The sequence below is a fragment of the Physeter macrocephalus genome, chromosome 11 (genome assembly GCF_002837175.3).
Source record: "Physeter macrocephalus isolate SW-GA chromosome 11, ASM283717v5, whole genome shotgun sequence".
NCBI lineage: Eukaryota > Metazoa > Chordata > Mammalia > Artiodactyla > Physeteridae > Physeter > Physeter macrocephalus.
In genome coordinates this window covers 26,086,002-26,109,367 of record NC_041224.1, presented here as the reverse complement: position 1 = coordinate 26,109,367, position 23,366 = coordinate 26,086,002, and the positions used below count along the sequence as shown (strand labels likewise).

Sequence of the window (23,366 nt, the reverse complement as noted above, 5' to 3'; positions counted from 1 at the left end):
GACTTCTGCACATAGAACCCCAGGTGCCTTCACACTGGGGTCAGTAGCATGAGAGGTCTGGTTTTGCCAGGACCGGTGTCACTACTGGCTTTAATAGTCATGGAGGCAGCTGGCCGATCTAGTTGGTCCAGAATGTTGCTATCTCTCAAAGACGTGGAATTTTCTGCTGTTGCATCAAATCAAAAGCACAGCAAAGTCAAGGTCACTTCCTTACCTACTACTCAATCTCCTTACTGTTTTCTGCCTTACTGTTTCCTTTCCTTACTGTCTCCTAGCTCTATTCTGTATCCCTGTGGCATGAACTACTTTACAATCTACTCGGATATATACCATCCTGAGTCACAGAAAAAAAGTATTTCCAGGCCTGGGGGTTTTCCTGGTAATGACATCGACACAGTATTTAGTCTCAGAAAATGTAGCCACTTGCCTGCACGCCACGCTATCCCTCACACGTCTGACACTAATCGCCAACCACCGCAGGCACCAAGAAACTTTCCACTGAACGCCTCTTGTATAATTAGGAGGGTATAATTATGAGGTCCCCAGACCATGTCACAGGCTTCTGTGTGGTTATAAATCATGCCAGCAAATCCTTGGATTTACCTCCCAGAAAAAGGTGGAGTCTACTTCATGTCCCGTGAACAAGGGTCAACTGTGGGCACTAGCTTCTGCAGCAAAGAGGAGGGTGTCTGTCCCCCGAGCTTCCTCCTGGTTGTTTCTCTCTCTGGGGACACGTGGCTTTGGAACCCTGAGGTGTCACATAGGAAGTATCACTGTCGCGAAGACACCACGCTGGAAAGACCCTGAGTGGAGACCCCAGAGAGAGAAAAATGCCGGAGGCCAGGGCACTCCACCTACTCCAGCTCAGAAGCCACACGGGGGAGGGAAGAGCCTCTGAGATGTCTCTGGCTGCTCCTGAATTGTGAGAGATCATAAATCATCATGGCTGTTAGAAGTCCCTCAGTTTGGGGTGATTGGTTACTCAGCAAAGAGATAACTAACATACTTCTTAAATGGGTTACAATTGGCGCTCCTCCCACTTCTCTTTTTTTCAGCACACACTGCTGACCTCTTTAGGACTCTCCCAGCTGGTAAGCCTCTCCCAGCTGGTAAGGCGCTCCCAGCTAGTAAGGCTCCCAGCTAGTAAGACTCTCCCAGCTAGTAAGGCTCCCAGCTAGTAAGACTCTCCCAGCTGGTAAGAATGTCCCAGCTGGTAAGGCTCCCAGCTGGTAAGGCTCCCAGCTGGTAAGGAACAGCAAAGCACACCTGGTCTCACAGATAGGCTTGAGCTGCCCCCCTCCCCCTCCCCTCCCCCCGCCCCACTCACACCTTGCTTTATGCTGCTCACCTCAGATGCTGACTCATGTTTTCACGTTTCTTTTTTTTTCTTTTTTGCGGTACGCGGGCCTCTCACTGCTGTGGCCTCTCCCGTCGCGGAGCACAGGTTCCGGACGCGCAGGCTCAGCGGCCATGGCTCACGGGCCCAGCCGCTCCGCGGCACGTGGGATCCTCCCGGACCGGGGCACGAACCCGTGTCCCCTGCATCGGCAGGCGGGCTCTCAACCACTGAGCCACCCGGGAAGCCCTCACGTTTCTATTTTTGATGCTTCTAGTTATGAAGTTGCTCACCTTGAACACCCCGTGACCCTGGTTTTCAAGCTCACTCTGCCACGCACCCACCACACGCCCAGTAGGTGGATGTACCCCATCCCTGGGTCCCGTTCCCCTGGCTTCGCCCCTCACAGGCGAGGAGCATGGTCCGTCCAGCCTGTGGCCGGCGCCTACGGGTTCCGCAAGCTCACTCGCTCACTCACTCAGTGTTTACACGGCATCCATGAGGCTCCAGGAGCAGAACAAAGCTGATAATCTCTCGCCGTGCACTGGGACCGAGGAGAAGACTCACGTCTTCATTAACAGCGTGGCGAGCCAATACCAACCACGGCTGTGCGGTTAAGACAGAGCCATTGGACAGGAAAGATCTATGCTGCTGCTGCGGGAGGTCTTGTCAGGCTGTGAATGGGCACAGCTACCCACTGTCTTATCTCTAAAATGGAGACGGTAAGAGGATGTAAGGATGAAATGGGACAATGTCTGTAAGATGCTTTGCCCAGTGCCTGACACGTAGGAAGAGCTCAGCAAACGTAGGCTCTTCTTAGTCTCATTCCATATTATCTCAAGTTTAATATGCCCAGTGCAGAGGCCCTCACATTCCCCCTGGTCTTCTCACATGTTCCCCATCCCAGTTCATGGTACATTATCCTTTGAGCTACTCAGCCGAAAAGAAACCCCAAACACCTGCCGTCATTCCGTCTCCTTTCCTTCACTCACATCCCACACCCAACCCAATGGCAAGGTTTTTCGGTTTTGTCTTTAAAATACATTCAGAATCGGGGCTTCCCTGGTGGCGCAGTGGTTGCGCGTCCGCCTGCCGATGCAGGGGAACCGGGTTCGCGCCCCGGTCTGGGAGGATCCCACATGCCGCCGAGCGGCTGGGCCCGTGAGCCGTGGCCGCTGGGCCTGCGCGTCCGGAGCCTGTGCTCCGCAACGGGAGAGGCCACAGCAGAGGGAGGCCCGCATACCACAAAATAAATAAATATAACCCTATGTTAATGGGTGATAACAGTTGATAAAAAAATAAATAAATAAAAAATAAAATAAAATACATTCAGAATCGACCACTTCTCACCCCTCACTGCTCTGCCCCTGTCCAAGTTCTCATCGCCACCCCCCTTTGTTTACAGCTGAGAGGTGCCACCCGCCCTCCGCACACCCTGACCCGCTCCTTCACCAGCAGCCAGGAGAAATCCTGCAGTAATTTCCCATCTTTCTAACGACCTTGTGATCTCATGATCTGGCCCCAGATCTTCTCTCCTGTCGATTTCTCGGCCCCTCACACATTCTTGGCTTGAGCTTCACCAGCCCTCCTGTTCTTCCTCACGTACACCAGCCACTCCTGCCTCAGGACATTTGCACTCGCTATTCCTTCCGTCTGAAAGGCTTTCCTCCAAAGACCTTAAATGTCTGCCTCCCTCAGCTCCTTTCAGTCTGTTCTCAAAGGTCAACTTTTCCAGGGGGGGGTCTTCGCTGACCATCCTGATTAAAATCACAACCCCTCCCAGCACTCTCCTCCTCTCCATGCTTTGTTTCCCCACCAGCTACCTGGCTTGTGTGTTGGCTTTGCCTCGCTGTTTCTCCCACTGGAATGTGAGCCCCACGAGGGTGTGGGTTGTTCACTGCTCTATTCCCAGTGCCCAGAAAGAGTGCCCAATACACAGCAGACACGCAGTAATTGTTCACCGAAGGGAGGGAGGGAAGGAAAAAAGGAAGGGGATACAGTGCACTACTTCTTTGCCTCAAACGACCTAGAAAAACAAATCCAGGCTGATCAAGTGCAAAGCCTTGCTTGGGTTCTAAACTAGAATGGAGAGTCCTTTGCACTTCCTCGGCAGGGAAGGGAAGTATGGCAGCCCCTTGGATACCTGTCCCTTCGTCCCTCCATCTTCCATTTAGTGCCGGTACAGACGAGTCCCCGTTAGTTCACGGCCCCCAATGCTGCTGATCTTAAGCATCCTCCCCGCTGTATATGGGGGCAGAGGTAACTCCTTTGGGTAAAAGTGTTTGCCCAAGGTAAAGAGCAGAGCAGGGCTCGAGGTCAAGTCTTCTGGGATGCTAGTTCTTAGGGAGGCCCCTTGGCCTTATGGAGGTCAGTGACAGGTCCCCGAGTTAATTCACTCCCATGCTCGCTCACAGAGGGGTAAACATGGATGGTGCACATTTCCTGGCTGGGTCAACAGCTTGACAGAATAGAAAGCGTGTTGAGCTGGGGGGGTCACGGATACGGGCTTTAGTCCAGGCTCTGCTATCAACCAGGTCCAGAAGCTCCATGACCTGAAGGAGACCAGTCACAGCTGCCACAACCCCATGAAATAAGTCACTGCTCACCTTCTCAGGAGGACACCGTCCAGATGTCTCCATGAGGCCCCCAACATGTTTGGGACAAGAGCCTTACAAGTAATTGGTGGGAGGGAAGCAGGAGAACAGGACATTTGGTGGTGACACCCTTGCTTCGTATACAATAGCTTTTTCCTTCTTGACTTGTTTTCACTCATTCATTCAACAAGTGCTTACTGAACGTCCATCCAGGCAACAAAGGCACCTCTACAAAAGCTCTTACCTTCCGCGGGGACCTCATTTCCTGGGTCTCTGACTCCATTTTTTTCCTTCTCTCTGAGCTCTAACCCTCATGCCGCTCCCTGGAGTGAAGCCTAGGACCTCTTGGGCAAGAAAGGTGTTGGCTCCCGTGCCAAATGCTCAACAAGGGTGTTCTCTCTGGGGAAGTGACAGGCCTCCAAAGGCCCAGATGACATCTGCTGCAGACTCCACAGTCTGTAACCCCATCGCATGACAAATGGGTTGGGTGACCTGTCTCAGTGTGGACTTCAAAACATGCTTTAGAAGGAAGCAGCGGGTGGGAGGAGGCAGGAGAGCAGACACTAAAGACTTGCTGGAAACAAACGTGGCAGGAGCTCTGGGTTCTGCAGGGACGGGGCTGTCAGTTGCCATCGACCACATGGCAGGAGGCCCAGGCATAGCAGGTGGCAGAGACACAGCCTTAATCAATAGCTTCTGTAAGGAATTAGGTGGGCTCTAACTTCCAACCTACAGCTTGGCTTAGCTGAACTGCATTGTCTTCCCTCTCCAGAGTAATATACACAGAAGTGAACGAGCGTGGGTGTCATCCACCCAGGACCTGCGGCTAAGTGGCCTGTCTGTGCACACAGTAGGAAGAAAAACGATGTGCTAAGGAGAACAAGTCCACAGGCACCTCCTCCGCTTGCTGGAAGCTGCTCCAGGAGATCCCCGAAGGCAGCATTTACCCTTTTCCCTCGAGAACTTGCTGAACTGCCTTCTGGAGACGAGAAGGACCATCTCCAACAGCCAGATGAGAGCCTTCTGAGGGTCTAGACCTGTGAGATAACTGAGGTCTGCAAAGACGTGGAAAAGCAGACACCCCACTCTCTCGTGTATGCCCATGAGCTCCCGAGGCAAACGGCTTGTGCTTATGCCAGGCAGCAGCCTCCGGCCCCCTGGCGTGGGAGTGACGGAGCCTGGCAACCTGAGCTTCTCCCCGACGGCTCTCCAGGGGCGTCTGGTCTGGATCCTCGTCACTCACAGCGTGCTCCCCAGTCTAGCAGCACTGGCATCGCCCAGGAGCTTAAAAGGAACAGAGATCCTGAAACCCACGGAACCAAATCTGCATTTTAACAAGCTCCCCAGGCGATTTCCACACACATGGAAGTTTAGGAACCGGTGACCCAGGTAATGGAAGGTACAGCCCAACCTCCAGTTGAAACTCACCCTTTCCTCAAAAGTTCTGCGCAACTTAGAACCGTAAGAAGAGTGAGGCCTCTGAAAAATCTAGGCCACTGGGTAGAGACCCATAACTGGGATCTGACACCTTTATTGAAATATAAATGTGATGTTGAGGCTCTCAAGAGAAGCGATACCAGGTGGGAAGAGTCCTCGGTACGGGAGGGGGACAAAGCAACAGGAAGGGTGTGAGGGACATAAAGGCAAACCAGGCTTGGTAATTCTGCCGACAGCCCAGTGGGCGACTTCCTTCGTGGACTCCGTGGAAGACGGTGTCCCCGCTGCAGGGCCGGGCACCATGGAGCCTGGAACACTGACTAAGCTACTGAAACCCGCCACCCGCGAAGCTGAGTCCAGCTGTACCTCTTCAGCGAGTTTCGGCCAGCAAAGCCCCTTCCTGACTTTTACGCTGACATCCAACTTCATGACTTCCAAACCCACCACTGCCTGAGTCAATTCTAGAGGCCCTGGGGCCCCAGAAAGCACATTCGGAAGAACCCTGCTGAAAGGAAGTTCACGGTGTATGTTACAGGCAGCCTTGAAAGCCAGGCTGAATGACGGATATTTCATCTGATGGCCTCTGGGAGCCACCGAAGGTTTTTAAAGCAGGAAAAGGACATAATCCAAGCTGGGCTTTAATGGTACGATTTGAGATGGTGTCTCTGAGTAGAAGGTTACTGCAGGAATCCAGCAAGTGTTACTGAAGACTTCAACTAGGAATTTTTGTTTTTTAACTGGATGTGTAGTGAACGAAACATGACTTTATTCTGATAAACACTTCTGGGCACACAGCAGACATTCGGTAACACTGTGGGATTCAGGGACCTCACTACACAGGCCAGTCTACGCAGTGATGCAGGGAAGACTTCAGATTCGTTGGGCTCTCTCACTCATATTGCCATTTCTTGAATATCTGCGCCAGGGTTGGTTGGTTGGTTGTTCAGGTAACTGGGCTTCATCCTCCTCTCGCTCTCAGGCTGAGGGAGGGCTGTCCGGCCGATGGCAGGGGTCACCGCGGCGCCCACCTTCCTCCTTTGGATTCGTCTTCCATCTGCTTTGGGCTGGATCAGCAGCAGGGAAAGGTGAGGTCTGGCCCCTGCCCAGCGGTGAGACCTTGGGCGAGTCGTCCCCGGACAACTCTGGGCTTGTTTCTCCATCTGGAAACTGTTCATCACGCGATGCGGGGAGCTTCAGGAATTGCCTGGCCCGAGTCCACCGGGTGTGGTCTGTCGTCCTGAGAGTTTCCCCAAGAGCACAGCGTTCCAGCTCTACCACTCTACGTGCAGGACATTGGCTTGGTTAGTTAGCCCGGTTCCTTCGGGCCTCCCGTCCTCGGGTGAAGCTGCCAGGTGACTGGATCCTGGGTGGGTTAAGCTGTCCCTGCTTCCCTCCAACGCACTTCATCATAAAAGAACATCTGGTTTTCTTTGCATGGGTCTTAATTTCTTGTATCAGTTTCAATTAGGTTCTAGTTTTCCCTGCTTCTCTCAGCTTATCTCGGGCCTAACTCAGATCCCAGTGGGTTTTTTTTTTTTTTTTAGGCACTGTACAGATATCCCTTCTTGGGACTCGATTAAACTCACACACTCCATCTGGTGTTACAAGAGCTGTTTCAAGCCTGGATTCCTTCTCTGAGGTTATTTGCCAACAACCCATCCATAAATTAATAGTTACGGTATGTTTATTAGTTTCCAGACTTCTAACAGTATATTGATCCTGGGCAGAAGCTTAGCATCTCGTATAGCTAAAGAATTTAATTTTCTACAAACCACGCAATCTAATTTTATCATCTGGTACTCAAACACGAATTCAGTGGCCTTTAAATGCTGATGTGTGCACCATGGCCGAGCCACTGATCGAGTTTCCACCAGTCTGCCGTGACAACGTGGGTGTTTAAAAAAAAGAAAGAAAATAAAGGTCAATATAGTGGATTTTTAAAAAGGCTAACTACATTCACTTTAACGGACTGTCCATTTTTCTGATTTATGCTCTTACTTTCTTCTTTTTCACCTGTGTAACAATATTCTTTAAAACATTTTCCTTTTGGGACTTCCCTGGTGGCGCAGTGATGAGACTTCTTGCTCCCAACACAGGAACTAGATCCCACATGCATGCCGCAACTAAGAGCTCGCACGCCACAACTAAGGAACCCGCCTGCCGCAACTAAGACCCAGCGCAACCAAAACAAATATTTTAAAAAATGTTTAAGATATTTTCCTTTTAATGAATACATTTGATAAAATAAAAATGGACAATTCTATGTACCTCAAATTTTGTAGAACATTTTACTGATCCATGAACTCCAAAAGATAGGCTATCCCAGGCGAATGGAACATCCAGCGATTTGAAAAAGAAGTCCAGGTTTAAAACCTCCTCACCTCTTTCTGGAATCAATAAACACCCGCCATTGTTTCTGATGGGGCCAGCGGGGAAGAGAAGACAGCTTCCCACACAGGCTTTGAAACAGAAGCAAGTCCAACATCGACTTACTCAGCCGGAAGAGACTAGCAGGGATTGGACTCCCCCTTGTTTCAAGGCCTTCATATTTCTGAGTTACCTGCCTTTCAAAAAAACTATTATTGCTTTTCAAACTGTCACTCACTGGGCATCATTTGACCTTTAGCTTCGATGTGAAAATAAACAAGTGCCCTTTCACCCCAGGCCACACTAGCCTCAGACAATCAGGGTGTGGCTTCCAGTAGTGCTCTGGGCTCGGGGCTCCTGGCCTGTGACCACCCGCTGCTTTTCAGGGCTGCCCCAGGGACCTCTCTGATTTCCTGCCCCTTCTTCTTCCGCCAACTCCCCAGCCGAAAGAACAGGAAGGGAAGGAGCAGGACGGCTTAAGGGGAGGGCATGGCAGTTTGAGGGCCTCTCCACGGAGGATGGGCACTTGCTGAGTTCCATTGCAAGCCCTGTCAGCCTCATTCTTGGTTAAAGCCTTTCAACGGTGACCCAAGTGGGAAGTATCTGCCCGGCCTCCCTCTCACCTCCTATGCCTACCGACCTGGGACATCGCCCCATCTTTAGGGGTCTTTACCCCTCCTCACCACCCTGTCTTACTTCAACGTGGCTCGTTCTTACGTCCCGGGTGCCTGCCCATCAGTTCTAAAAGCTTCTTCAGAGTCTGTCTGTCCTCAAGGCTTCGAAGCTCGCGTACGTAGAACTTCCCTGGCCCTCCCAAACCTACGGTGAGTGACCCCCGACCCCACCCGATGCACGACCTTCAACACCACAATGCCGTCCGCTTCAAGGCTGGCCCCTGAAGGGCCAGAGGCAGAAGCTGGAAAGTCAACCAAGGGCTATGTGAATGCTGTTTGTAGCATGGTTCACTGGGCAATAAAGCAGACATCTTCCCATGTCAGTACATATCAGGCCATCTCCGTATTTTTAAAGGGTGAACAGTGTTAGTGTTCTTTTATATGGTTACACGCTCATTTAACCTATCCTCTGTTGATGGACATTCAGGCTATTTCCAGTTCTTCTTTATTACAAACAATGGTGAAACAGACATGCTTTTACATCCACACGTATTTCTGCTCTTGGAAGTGGTGCTGCCGTCTGGATAACACAGCGTGGGAAGTGGCACGTTTGGGGTGCATTTTCCTCCCACTAGCGGGGCACAGACATCCTTTTGGCCAACTGTGTGTCAATCATTGCTTCAATTTCAGTTTGTCTAATTAATGGAGATGGAGAAGATGTTTAATCGCTTTGTACTTACCTGTACCTTTTCTTTTACTATGCTTTGCCCATATTCCACTTGGGGGTACTTCACAAGTCTCAAGGGAAAAAACAAGCCCTTTAGATAGAAATGATATTAGCCCTTTCCCTATACAAATATTTCTATTCATCATTTAACGTTTATGGAGCATCTCTGTCCCAGGCACTGTATTACACATACATTACCTCAGTACATCTTCAGAGCGACCCTGCAGGGCAGGTCTCATTTTCCCTATTTTACTCAAGAGGCTGAGGTCCAGCAGGGTTAGTGGAAAAGCTAAGACTCATCTCCAAGTTTGCTGCAAGCCTGAGCTCTTTCCACACACCATTCAAACCCTCTTAGAAATGCCCTCACGTGATTTTAAGGTGTCTCCGGATAGTGACCGAAGAATGACATGGGAGCTAGAACAATAAAGATGTAGAGGTGGAAAGGGAGGGACGTCTCCTTTCTTCACAGTCAAAACACTTTGCTTGTTAAGAGAGGCAGGTCATTCATGGTTTCTCAACAAAGATTTCAAGCCCAAGGTTCTGGCTTCTTGCAGTTTATTCCTATACAATTGCATCACATGGTTCAGTTCTGAGGGACAGGTTATAGAATCATGAAATATTGGACTGTGTGTTTAATTTTTTTAAAAAATCCTAATTCCTAGGCCTCAGCCAGGGAGATTCTGACTTATTGGTCTGGTGGGGACTGAGCATCAGTATTTCTGGCAGCTTCTCGAGTGACTCTCGTTCGCAGCCCTGGTTGAGATCCGCTGTCCGAGGTCATCTCCACCACCCTGTCTAGCTTGAACACTCACGTTTTAGAGCTGAGAAAGTGAAGCCCAGAAAGGGAACGTGACTTGCCCAAGCTCACCTGCCGACAGTGGCAAGCTCAGACTGCAGCGCAGGTGTGCCGGCCTCCAGTCTACTCCAGCAAACTGCAGACGGCCAGGGCCATCGTCATCCGCCTTTCCAAAGGTGGTCCTGCGAATGGTATTATTCGTGGGTACAGACACGGTTGATAATGTACGACTGCCTTCACGTCAGCAACCTGAACGGTCTGTGCCATATTTGCTACTCTGCGTCCTCTGCTCCCAGGCTGTCCTGCGAGGGCCCCTCATCTCCCACGGCCGTGAGCCGGTTTCCTTGGCCCATTACCGCACCGACTTCGCTGCCCGTACAATTCAAGCCGCATCATTTCTCACGAGCATCACCTTCGTGCTTGTCATTATCACAGGGGCCCGAGCGCACTGGGTCCTCCTCCCTCCTGGGCCCGGCCACAGATGTGGGTCTTCATTTATGCGGGTAACAAAGAACGCCAGCCTTCCCCACACGACCGTCCACTCCGTGATGCCAGGGGCCATCTGGTCTTTGCTCACCACTGTTTTCCTAGCACCCGACATGGTACCTGCACAAAGCAGACAAGGAGGCCTGGGGTCAGGGCACCCTCCCCTTAGAGTTTGAGGCAGAGCCCTTTTCAGACTCTCCTTCCGACCTCCAGAGTTTGCAGATCAGAGAACCCAGGCCTGGGGAGGCTGAGTGACCTGCCTGGCGCCACACCAGGGATCTTGGCAGAGCTGACAGAGCTGACAGCCGCATTCAAGCCTGGGCTTTCTGGGAGCCACGGTTCATCGCTGACTGGTGTTTAGCTTTCAGAGCAGTGAGCCTCTCCACCGTCCGTGCACGGCGACTTCTAGATCACACCTCCTTAGTGCGCTGCACATGCCAGCAAAACTCAAAGAACTGCTCTCCAGAGTCAAGGATGTTCCTGGGCGGGATATGAGAGTTTTCTTGATGCAGCCTGTTTTATCTTCAGATTATGCTGATTTTCCTCCAAATTAAAGTGGAAAGTCTGAACTACAGAAAGGTTAATCATTGGTGTTTTAATCCCCATGAATATAGAACGCAACAAACTGGAATAAAACCACAGGCTGGTTGGTAGAGGTACTTGAGTGTTTGAATGGTCAGAACTACCCTCTAACTGGCATTATTTTCCCCATGTAAATCCACCCCTCCCAGCCCCTCTCTCCACCCACCCTTCTCTGGAGAGACTGACATCGCCACCCATGGGTGCCAACCTGGCCGTAGCTCTAGGAGGCGGCCGATGACGGCACCGACCCCCAAACTGTCAAACCCCAATCGTTTCTTCAGTCAAGGCAATGGGCCTTTCTGCTGCACTGAGGCCACCGACCACTTCCTCCTTCCTGGGATTCCCCGCCCCCTAGCCAGGGCCCCTCCTCTCCCATCGCCCTGTGCCATCCCTCCCCCCACGTGTCGTGTCGTGTCGTGTCGTGTCGTGTCGTGTCGTGTGTGCCTCTGTGCTGCTCACGAGACTCTCAGCTCCATGAAGTCAGGGTCCACACCCGCCTGGTCTCTAATGCCCAGCTCCGTGGGGTCGTGTGACGACAGGTAACATTCCACGTTACTACCGCGTGATGACGCTACGCTGGACACTTTGCACAAGTCAACTCATTTAATCCTCACAACTCCATGAAATAAGCGCTACAATCTCCATACTACAGAGGAGGAAATGGATCACATCAGGTCCCCGAGGACACGGATACTGTCGTCCTGCTACTTCACGATTTCCCAGAATCGACAACGTGGCCTCCATGGATGTCGACTTCAAACTCGAGTCAGTCTGACTCCGAAGCTCCGTCTTCAATCACCGGGCACCTGTGTACTGCAGAACCAGTCCAGGACTGTCCCTCTGAGTCCTTCACACCTCCTTCCCTGGGGCACCTCTTAACTGTCAGTGACCCACCCCCCCAGGCTCTCCCATCCTCAGCTCATCTTTTCCCGAGTCAGGTGCTCTCCTATGACTTGATCCTTACAGGCCGGCAAGTCCAAATCTCTCTGGAATTCCCGGCTGCCCATCAGATGGCACGATCTGTCCGTCCCCTATTCCTCAGATTCTACACGTCAAAAGAGAGGCCATTTCCTCACCAAGCCTACACCTGCTCCGTCTCCTGAATTCTTTTCATCAGATTGTGACCCCACTATCCACCCCCACCGCCCAACCTGGGAACTGAAGAAATCAACCTTGAGCCTCCTCTCCCCTCAACAGTACAGAATGATGTGTAAGCACACAGGCTCTCAAGAACACAATTCTATTCACAAGAGCAAGGAAAATAAAACACTTAGGAATACCTTTAACAAAAGAAGTGTTAAGACTAAAGCTACAAAACCTTGCTGAAATTAAAGATCAAAATGAATGAAAAATAAATTAAAAACCAAATGAAAAATAAATTAAAAATCAAAATTAAAGATCAAAATAAATAGTCTATGTTTACGGATCAAAAGACCTAACATTTTAAGATTCCCAAGTTGATCTGTACATTCAACAGGTTGTTGTTTTGGTTTGGTTTTTGAAGAAACTAACGAGCTGATCCTAAAATTTATATAGAAATGCAAAGGACCCCAAATAGCCAAAACAACTTGAAAAAGAACATAGTTGGAGGATGTACACTTCCTGACTTCAAAACCTAAAATAAATGTTTATATATATGGTCAATTGATTTTTGTTAAGAGGTACCAAGGAAATTCAGTTGGGGAAAGCAGTCTTTTAAATACATGGTGCTGAGACCACTGAATACCCACATGAACTTAGATCCTTACCTCACACCTTATACAGTAATAATTCAACACAGCTCACAGACCCAAGTGTAAGAGCTAAAACAATAAAACTTCTGAAATAAAACATAGGAGAAAATCATCTGTGACCTCGGGTTAGGCAGAGAGATACAATACTAAAAGCATGATCCATAAAGACAAAACCAATAAACCGAACTTCATTAAAATTAAAAACACTCACACTTCAAAAGACACCATTAAAAAACTGAAAAGACATGTCACAGACTGGGAGAAAATATTTGCAAATACATCTTACAAAGGACTTGTATCCAGAGTATTTTAAGAACACTTACTTTTCAAAAATGAAACCCAATTAAACAAGTGAGCAGAAGATCTGAATAGACATTTCACCAAAGAATATACATGAATGATTCATAAAAAGATGAAAAGATGCTCAACATCATTTAGCCATTCGAGAAATGCAAATCAAAGCCACAATGAGATATCACTTCACACCCACTAGAACGGCTATAACCGAAAAATATAAAACAACAAGTATTGGTGAGGGTGTGGAGAAATCAGAAGCCTCAAACATTGCTGGTGGGAACGTAAATGGTACAGACACTTTGGAAGAGTGTGGGAGTTTCTTAGAAAGTTAAACACAAGCTTATCATAAAAACCAGCAATAGCACTGCTAAATACATACCCAAGGGAAGTGAAAACAAGGCCACACAAATACCTGTACACAAATGGTCCACAGCACCATGTGAAAACAATCCAAATGTCTATCAACTGGTGACTGGATAAACAAAATGTGATCTAGCCATACAACAAAATACTATTCAGCAATAAAAAAGAAAGTAGTTACTGACACGTGCTACACATGGATGAACCTCAGAAACATTAGGCTAAGTACAAAAGAAGCCAGATGCAAAAATCCCACATATTATCTGATTCCATTTATACAAAATGTCCAGAAAAGGGAAATGAAAGAGATATAAGGTGGATTAGTGGTTGCCTGAGGCTGGGGGTGGGAATGGATATTGCAAATGGGGACAAGAGATCTTTTTGAGATGATGGAAATGTTCTAAAATTGGTCTGTTGTGATGGTTGCACAAGTCTGTAAATTTACCAAAAAATCACTGACGTGTACACTAAAATGGGTGAATTTTACGGTAGGTAAGTTATACCTCCTTAAAACTGTCGGTGGTGGGGAGGGAAGCACAGGCCCTAGATTCAGATTCAAGTCCGGCTCTCTTACCTACCAGCTGTCACCCGGGGTAAGTTCCTTCAACTCTTCGTGCCTTAGTTTTCTCATCTGTAAACTGGGAATTAGGGTCGTACACACTTCAGAGAGTTATTCTGAGAATTAAGTGAGTTAATACAGGTAAAACGCTTAGCACAGTGCCAGATGCACAGCAAGCATTCAGTAATGTCAGCTACTTTTCTTAATTATTGTGGTTACACTCAACCAATTATCAAGTTTTGCCAATTTTACTTAGTAAACAGTTCTCAAGTTCATCACCTTTTCTTCGTAACTTCTTCCCTGGCATTGAGCTCTGGACCACCTTGTAGACAGAACACCTGCTGCAACTGTCCTAACTTCCCCCAGGCCTGCGCCCCTGCATCCGCCTCCACAGGCCACAAAAGGCCCTCCAGGACCTGGCCTCTGCGGACCCTCCCACCCCACCCCACACGCACACCAAAGCGAGAAACTTCCCCACGCGCACCACGCGGTTGCTCGTCCCATCCCCTCTGTATAGACGCCCCCTTCCCCTCCCTTTAGTCCATCTACTCTGAGAATCCTCCACTCAGGCCCTCCCCCACCCTCTTGGGCTGGGCCTTTCTGTGCCCATAATAGTCACCTGTGCACGTCCCACCCCCAACACTGAATTGAAACACAGATTACAAAATGTGCCTCCTATCTTGAAGCATGAACCTAGCACAGTCCCATGGCAACTAGTACACTGTAGGTGCTCAATAAAATGCTGACCGGTCAAGTGGAAGACCAGGATGTGCAGCATCGTCTCAGCTTCTCACGTGGGGAAAACACACTTGGGCTTCCTGACAGCTTAAGCCTCTTTTTAGCCTGTCACTTAAGGAAAGTGACAGAGGTTGTCCAGGAAAATGGAAATCCTCGTTAAGGCTCTACCTATTTGGAAGAACTACTATAAGACATAATGAGAGAAAGTACCGGGTCAGGCCACCTTCAGCTGAAGCCACTGCTACTTTCCACAACTGCCAGTAGTTCATGAGCATTTACAGAGATGGCTGGTAATGTTAGTCTTTCCAGTGGAAATTTTCTTAACTTACCTGAAATCAGAGTTTCTAAGCTCTGAAACTGATCTGTTAAGGATTTTTGAGACAGCTCACAGTGGTAATATACAATCAATTTAAAAAAAATATTTCCCCAGTTCTAACGAGCAGCAGGGGTCAAGATCCACTCCTATGAGATCTAACATTTGTTCCTCTATTTTTCAGAATTCTTATTGATAAAATGGTGGCAATTATGCTTAGATTTATGGAAACTGAAAATTCTTCTGAAAGTACAATTCATACATAAATGTTAAATGGAATCCTTTCTTCCTATTCTCAATGCCTTAGGTCATTATAAAAGTAAAGTTTGACTTATTAAAACCATCTGGTCAATAACTGTTAATATCAACATTAGAAATGAAATTTAAAATCCATTAAAGGACAATTAAAGCAAAGAAACAGACTGCCAAAACCATAGTCTTAATTAACCCACAATCAAGTGCATACTACAACAAAGGTGTGAATCTAAAAGATAAGCGAGCTGGGACGAAGTGAGAGAGTGGCATGGACACATATACACTACCAAACATAAAACAGATAGCTAGTGGGAAGCAGCCACATAGCACAGGGAGATCAGCTCGGTGCTTTGTGACCACCTAGAGGGGTGGGATAGGGAGGGAGGGAGGGAGGGAGACGCAAGAGGGAGGAGATACGCGGATACGTGTATACGTATAGCTGATTCACCTTGTTGTAAAGCAGAAACTAACACACCACTGTAAAGCAATTATACTCCAAAAAAGATGCTAAAAAGTAAATAAATAAAGATAACTGAGAATAATATTTCCAGAAGATTAAGCTGTAGATCCTCTGTGAATAAATCCCTATTTGTGGAGATGGACTGCTTTTCTCTAATTATGAAAATGAAAAGAAAAGGGATCTTAGCAAAGTATTGACTAGGTGTCACTTTTGTGCTTATAGTATTAACGAGCCCTGAGGGAGAGATCTGAAATGACCACAAATATAAAACTCCATGTTAAAGTGACTCTGAGTATGATATAAATTTAGTACAAGAATCTTCTTAAAATGAAAAAAAGTTCAAACAATGACATCACATCCTGTAAACAACCATTTTTCTTCTCCGGAAATGCCCCATTACCTGAATCTCTCTTCCTTCTTTTGAGATACATTCTGTCAGTGACAGTGAAGGGGATCGGGACCTGTCACTCCAAAATAGGCCACTGGGCAATAAAAACGCTTTTTGAGCTGAAGGCATTTGAGTTCCTGAAATCCCTTATCTGCCTAAAAGCAGAGCGCCACCCCCCCGCACCCCCAAAGAACGCAACTCTCCTAAATGCCCGCCCTCCTGGGGCAGCTCTATAACCTCCTCTTCTGGCGCCCCACCAGACCCCGTCACAGACGATCATGTCTCCCACCTGCTCTCTTAAGGCCCGTTTATTTTCCAGAAAGTCACCTGCTTTTCCATAAGTGCCCCTTCTCCCCCTTACCTCCCTCACCCCTGCCTTGACTAAGTTGGGTGGAGAGACCCCAAGCTAACCCTCCCTTTGAGTGACTGATCACCGGATACCGCGTGAATGCAGGACGCACGTGTTAATGACCTTCCAGTTGCTTTTCTCCCATTAGTCTGTCCTTTGTCAGTCCAATCTACAGGGCGTGGATGGAGAACCTAGAGGGCAGAAGAAGAATTTTTTTTTTCCTCCCCTGCAATACCAGGGTGTCTGATTTGACAGCTATGGCTATCTCCCAGCTCTCAAAGCTATTTTTAAAATCCTGTAAGCAACATAAGCACCTGAAAGAGTCGAAGTGTTAAAACCCTTTGAGACACTGGGGTCTAAGTTTCTTCAACTTTTCAAACTGAATATTAAAAAAATAAAAACTGTATCAAAGTGCTTACTGTGTTAGGCAAAACTGCTATGAAGAAAAGACTTAATAGCGGCAAAATAGTTACTCAGGTACATGCAGTTAAAGCACAATCAGTCTCCACACCATGAAGATCCTCACCAAATGTTTTTTATAAATACACTTAGCCTACTTTATGAATGTTACTTCATCTTTTATCATTATTTCACTATTTATCTTTTATTAAAAGATAAATTTGAAAGAGTAAAACTGTACTGTGGCAAAATGACTCTGAATTAAATTTTCCTACTTGAAAAACTAACAGATCTACATTTTATAACGGGGGAAGACTGAAAATAGTACCTTATCACTATCAACAATGGCTGATTAAATCAAATAAAGGGCAGGTGATGCGGTTCTAAATACTGAACTACTGGAAATGAGTAAAACATATAATACAGACCTGTGATACATATAAGTCATGCAGGCAAACGCTACACAGTATCTACTCAGTTAGAAAGGAACTAGCTTTAGAAAAATCAGAGATGCCATCTGAAAAAAGCACATGAAAGACACAAAACAAAATATACTTATTTAGCATGTTAAAAACAATCACATCAAAAAAAGTATACAGATAAAAAAGTCATAGGTGACATAAGAAAATAGTGTGTGTGCATATACTTTTTGCTTATATATATATATATAAAACTACAGTATTTACCACTGTTGATATATATATATATTTTGGAACAGCTCTGATGCTGCTATCATAAACTAAATTGTACAGCTTGGTTTATTACAAGTCACAGAATCATGGTTTAAAACTGGAATTCACATCCCCAGCTACAATTTTATATACATTTATTTCTAAGCTTCCACATGATCTGAACCAGGAGCCTGGTGGATCGGAGTTTCCGTGCAGTGTTTGGCTGCTAATACGCTGCATTTGTTTCGCCATTTAATAACATCATTACCAAGTTGATTAAAATTATATTAGACTCATTATATACATAAAAAATATTGTCACATTCACTAGCTAAACAAATGTTACTCTCATTTTGAAAGACATACTTCTGTACCTTGAAAGCTTAAAGCCCCAACTTGCAACAAGAAGAACCATCAATGTTAGGTTTTCTATTCCCTATTGTTCAAATAGGATCAAAGTAATGTTGAAAACAAGCTCTCCAGTGAAACCCAAAGGCATACTTTCTTGGAGTGCCCAAAACTTGTTCAGTGTTTTGGTCATCGTAGTGTAACAGAAGATTTTGAAAGACACTGCTGATTTGTTACCATGAACCTGAATTTTTCACTGAAACAAACAACAACAAAAAAAGATTTTTGAAAGTATGAAAGTCACGCTATTTAAAAAAAAAAAAAAAAAACCTACCAAAATCTGAGGTTCCTAGTAATAATTAGGATCATCTTTTACAATTTTACACAGCGATAATTTAATGGCCTACGAGCAGCAATATTCACTGACTACATTCTTTAAAGAAGAGGGCCAAGAAAAGATCATGTAAATGCCACCCCGCGGCCCTTTGCGGGGAGACTCCACAGTAATTTAAGGGGCAGAAGTAAGAAGTAACCATATTGTTAATCTTGCTTTCAAATGCACGTAAAGGAATTTGTTCTGCTGCCCCGTGTGAGTGCTTGATGATCAGTAACTTGCAGCTTCTCCTGCTGGCATCCGCCGGAGGGCTGTGTGTACACTTCCTGGGCATCTGGCAAGGAACACTCTGCTCTGAGCTTTGCGAGGGTCAGACCAGAAAAAAGGGCGCAGACGCACGAAAGCTGATCTCTCGGTGAACACGGATACATCGCGCGCTGCACCTTTGGTCATAAAATTAAACTGCCCCGATTTTAAGCACCATTAAGTGGTTAGCCTTTCTCTCCAATGTCTTTAATTTTCAGATTGAAAACTGAATGAGCAACTGAACGAGAAAGCTGAGCATTCCGTGAGATGCTGAATTAAGCCAGGGCAAACCCTCGAGTCAGTTTAAGACCTAGGTTAAAAATATAAGGGGGAAAAAAAAAACGTGACCAAAAGACAAGGTAGGGAAAAGAAGTAGAATAAATTATTCCATGGATCTAGATGAAAAGTAGTTGGTTTTTTTTTTTTTTAAACATTTCTTGAGTTCTGTGTTCAAATGTGTATGCGTAGATGCATATAGTATCTATTAAAAGACACGTACACTACACACAGCCTTAAAAATATCTATTCTACAGTTTTTCAGTGCTTTGTATCAGTACTCAAAATAGAATGGGCTACAAATATTCAGATTTTGGAGAAAGATATAAATGAAACTGTGCGTGCATCCCTAAATACTATTGCTATGTTTCCGGGTTAAATTCTTTTTAACAGGTTCAGTGATGATGCAAGTTAAAAGCTCATCTTAAGCAGCATCTAGGTGGGGATGAAATCACTTCCATATATTCTTACTACTGACATACACGAGAATTGTGCGAGTTGTTCACAACTGTATAAAATACTGCTTTGGCAATTATCAACATAGCAATGTAGGTTTCATATGGTTTCTATTCTTTTGTCTGCAGCAAGTACAGATCAATTCTCACAGCAATACTGATTCCTGGATAGAGAGTCCATCCCGATTCCTGTAGTGATACACTGGAGGCAAGGGCCCTGAATACTGATACCCAGATGAACTGGCATCTTCCAGAGCTGGGGAAGTTCGATACCGCACCGGACTATCTGCTGAAACTGCAGGGAGGGTGTGGTCCTGATAGGGGACGTGTTGAAAGGTGGGGTATTTGGGTAAACTGCTTAAGTGGCTACGGTTGGCATCACAAGTCCACGACTGTCCGTGCATCTCTGGTCTCAATGCGTAACCAACTTCCGACCATTTTCCGTTATCTGGCAAACAATCCACCGGAGGAAGGAGGAATTTCCCAATCTTTGGTGACCCCGAATTGCCCGAATATCCCCCAGCACCAATATCAACAGGGAGAACTTCTATTCGACTGGACGGCTGGACCAGAGGAGTTGGGCGGCTGTAAGATTTCTCTGGAGAAACATCAGTCGAGAGGGTAGAACCGTAAGGTCTCCGGGAAGGATTCACTGGTGTCCCGTGGGGAAACAGTGGAGACACAAAGCTGCTGTTAGCAGCAGGGATGCGTTTTGGAGAACTGCCCTGGTAAGTGGGGGGGTCACTGTAAGATGGGGGGAGCGCTGCCCCTCGATCCTCCCCATCTAACTGGGATGGATATTTTGCATAACTCGGAGGCTGTACTTTAAACGTAAACGTGTTCGGGGCTCTGGATGGACTGGAGCTGGGCTCAGCGTGCCTCCTTGGGCTGTGAGGGTAGGCCATGCCCCTGGGGCTCTGGGAGCGCGCCCTCTCCAGCGCCTGCTCCAGGGCCGTGCTGGCTCCATCCCCGGGTACATTGTCGTACTGCGAGGCGGTGGAGCCACGCTTCCCTTCATCCGTATCCAGCACCTTCACCTTCTGCCTGACGCTGGGGGCCCGCGGATCAGCAGAACCGGGGACGGTGACTCTCGGCGTGGGGTGTGCGGCCCGACTTCGGCCTTCAATGGCATACTTGGCGGTTTTCTCAATAGCTGAGATATCTGACGGCTTATTCCATTTGGGCACAAACTCCTTCCTGATGTGTGAAGTGGCGTTGCTATTCTGGTTAGCGGCTGCGTGGTTATACTGCCTGGAATTGTCCTGTGGACCCGATGGAAGTCTCCTTTGAAAATCCACCTCGTCTTTAAGCTTTTTACTCTCCTCGTCCACCGACTTCTGCCGCAGCTGCCGCGCCCTCTCGGGGGTACCTGTTCTACTTTGACGGGGAGGGGAATGCTCGTGGGCTTTGTAAGGTGATGAGCTGCTCTCTCTCCTGCCGTCCAGATGCGGACTTGACCTGCCCACACTTCTCTGTCCGTTGCTCAGGTGACTGATGCCAGCTGATTGAGATTCAGGGGGAAGTTGTCCCAAAGGTTTCTTGGGAAATTCATCCTCTTTACCTAAAGGGAAAGATCAATTCATAAGTGACATAAGTGCATGAAGAAACGGTATCAAATATAAGAACTACATCATGAATAACTGCTTACTTTTCATGTGTGCACTCAAGCACATGCATACACATACACACAGAATTTTAGTGGCTTAGGAGAAGCAGTTTTTAGAGAGACTGATACTAAGGCATACCAAAACTCAAAGTCTTATTATGCAATGTGCAGATGGGAAGATTTTATAACCTTATGAGTAAGGATCATACAACTGTGTAACATATGATTCTTATATTTTGTTAAGATAGTTACCTGCTTTTTCATGAATGAGAAGCTGATATTCTCATTTCTATTCCTAAAACAATCCTGCAGGTCAGTAGTTCAGTGTCTCACCATTACATTCCTTCCACTTAAGCATACCTCAACTAAAACGGTTTTGGAATCACAGCAAAATGGTTCCTATCAACCTCAAGCAGGTCTGCCAAGTTTAAAAGTTAACTGATGACCAACTGTGGTCTCCAAGTTATCCCCAAATAGCTTATTATTATTCTCTTAAGTACCTTCCACCGTATACAAAGAAACGGCATTCTCTATTTCCAAATTACTACTCTAAGAGGGTCCTACTTTAAATGCAAAAAAAAAAAAGGGAAAAAGAATAAAAAAGAAAGAGAAAATCATATTAGATACTTTTGGTTTTACATTTTAAATAACTAACATGGGAAAACTAATGAGGAATTAAAGGAACGTGCAATAACTTGGGCACTTTGTAAACAGTGTTTAAAATGATCCACCGCAACATGGACTCCACTTAAATACCATCCTGAAAAAAACAACAGACTCCACTTGTAAAAATTCCAAGGCTTAAGATGTATGTTTTTTATGTCTTCTATTACTACAAATCTGTACATTCTCACTTAAAAATAAGTCACTGCACTCTTCAAATGCTCCGCCACCCACCCACCTAACAAATGTTTCCTGAGGAAAGCCATGAGTCCACCAGCTGTGAGCAGGCGGACGCCGCCTCGTTTTTATGTAGTTTACGGTCTAGGTGATGATAATTGTATTATTTTCCCACATACCATAATTTTCTTTAAGATATTCAAATAATTCAATGAGCTTTTCTTTGGGAGGGGAGGGAGCAGAGAATGATGGCAATGCAATATCCTGTAAATAGTTAAGCTACCAGAATAAGAATTATTGAGCTAAAGATACTTTATGCTTTTCTAAATCAGTGGTCTTGGCATAATCCACATGGTTCTTGCATCTTTCTATAATAAAGACGTTTTATGATATATGGACAGACTATTTTAAGTGATAACCCAAACTTGAAAATGCTTGTCATTGAGAAAAGTTTTGTTTATGAATGTTGCATGTAAAATAGTCTGGAGCATTCCAGTTCAGCCTGACTAGCCTCATATGAAATATCTGGAATTGAGGTGAGAAAGTTGACTCCAATGCAGCCCTAGTCCAGAATATTCACAAGGAGTCATTCAGCCTATTGGGTTAAAAACGAACAATAAAATTAAGATCTATCTGGTGTCCCCCAAAAGTTTTTATCAGCTCTACAAGTAGTTATCCATTTAGTCCCAAGTAAACATATGAATTCCTTCTTTCCTGTAGGAAAATAACCGCAACAAACACAAATTATCTGGAAGAGATGATAGAAAAACCGAATGCAGGAATTTTCTTTTCACCTCCACTCTGACAACTCTCTAAGCGCACAACACAGTAATCGGACTGGCCGATTTAATGGCTGGTTGATATTCCATCAAATACTAACATCAGCCTTTTCAGGTTGTTGGTGTGTAGGAAACCTGATGGAAAACATAACCATTAAAAAGAAAAGGAAAACAGTGGCTCCCGGAGAGAGTGGCTAATTCATGCCTGCAAGACGCACGGTTACAGGGACAGACAGGATCAGCTGTAGAGATCCTCACGCTGAGCCCTCCAAGCCGTCCCACCTCCCCGCCACTCGACGGCTCCCGGCAGCCTGCAGAGAGCCGCCAACACTCTACTTCCCATGAGATCATTCTAAATGTTTCTAAAAATTCTCCACATCGGTATTAAAAAAAACAAAAAAAGAAGAACAGATTTCAAGCTGCCCAGCTGCTGCAGGTTGCACGCCTTCTCCCTAGAACACCGCTGATCAGCGGAAGCCTCACCTGCTTCTCTCGGCCCAGACCCTGCGCTGGGGTTTCAGTCTTTATCAATTCACAAGTCACGAAAACAGTCGCTTGAAATTAGGTTTTTCGAGGGTTAGCTATCTGCTATGGCTTGAATGTCTGTGTCCCCCTAAAACCCATGTTGAAACTCCCCAGCGTCGCCTGCACGTAATGGTGCTTGGAGATGGGGTTTGGGAGGTGATCAGGTCACAGGGTGCAGCCTCGTGATGGGCTTAGTGCTCCCACCTTCACGGTGGAGTAACGGGACGGGGCCACCAAGACAGGGGGCGTCTCCTGGGTTCCGCCCCCCGCACCGCGGGGACTGCAGCCACGGGTCCCTCTGAGTTGTGGTCGACAGTGGGGTGAGGAGTGGCCCTGGCAGAGCAGGAGGAATGCCCAGCTGGAGAGGCAGTGGTCAGACAGGGGGCTCTGGACCCCGCGCGGGGCAACCCACCTCCTTCTGCTGTCTCACCTGCCCA

General features: G+C 46.8%; 1 protein-coding gene across 11 annotated transcripts in view; it reads right to left on the bottom strand.

The window, feature by feature from the left end:
- The window catches only part of USP6NL (USP6 N-terminal like), a 217,589-nt gene that overhangs the window by 6,991 nt on the left and 187,232 nt on the right, over positions 1-23,366 (bottom strand). For 8 of the 11 annotated variants that reach the window (XM_055087833.1, XM_028494900.2, XM_055087835.1 and 5 more), the window contains one exon: positions 17,335-20,740. In XM_055087833.1, coding sequence (XP_054943808.1) covers positions 19,326-20,740 — 1,415 coding nt within the window. In that variant the 3' untranslated portion in view covers positions 17,335-19,325. Of the gene's footprint in view, positions 1-10,350; positions 10,478-11,443; positions 11,753-16,503; positions 16,583-17,218; positions 17,308-17,334; positions 20,741-23,366 lie in introns of those variants that run through there. The other 3 variants (XR_008618511.1, XR_008618513.1, XR_008618512.1) reach the window with 3 other exon arrangements.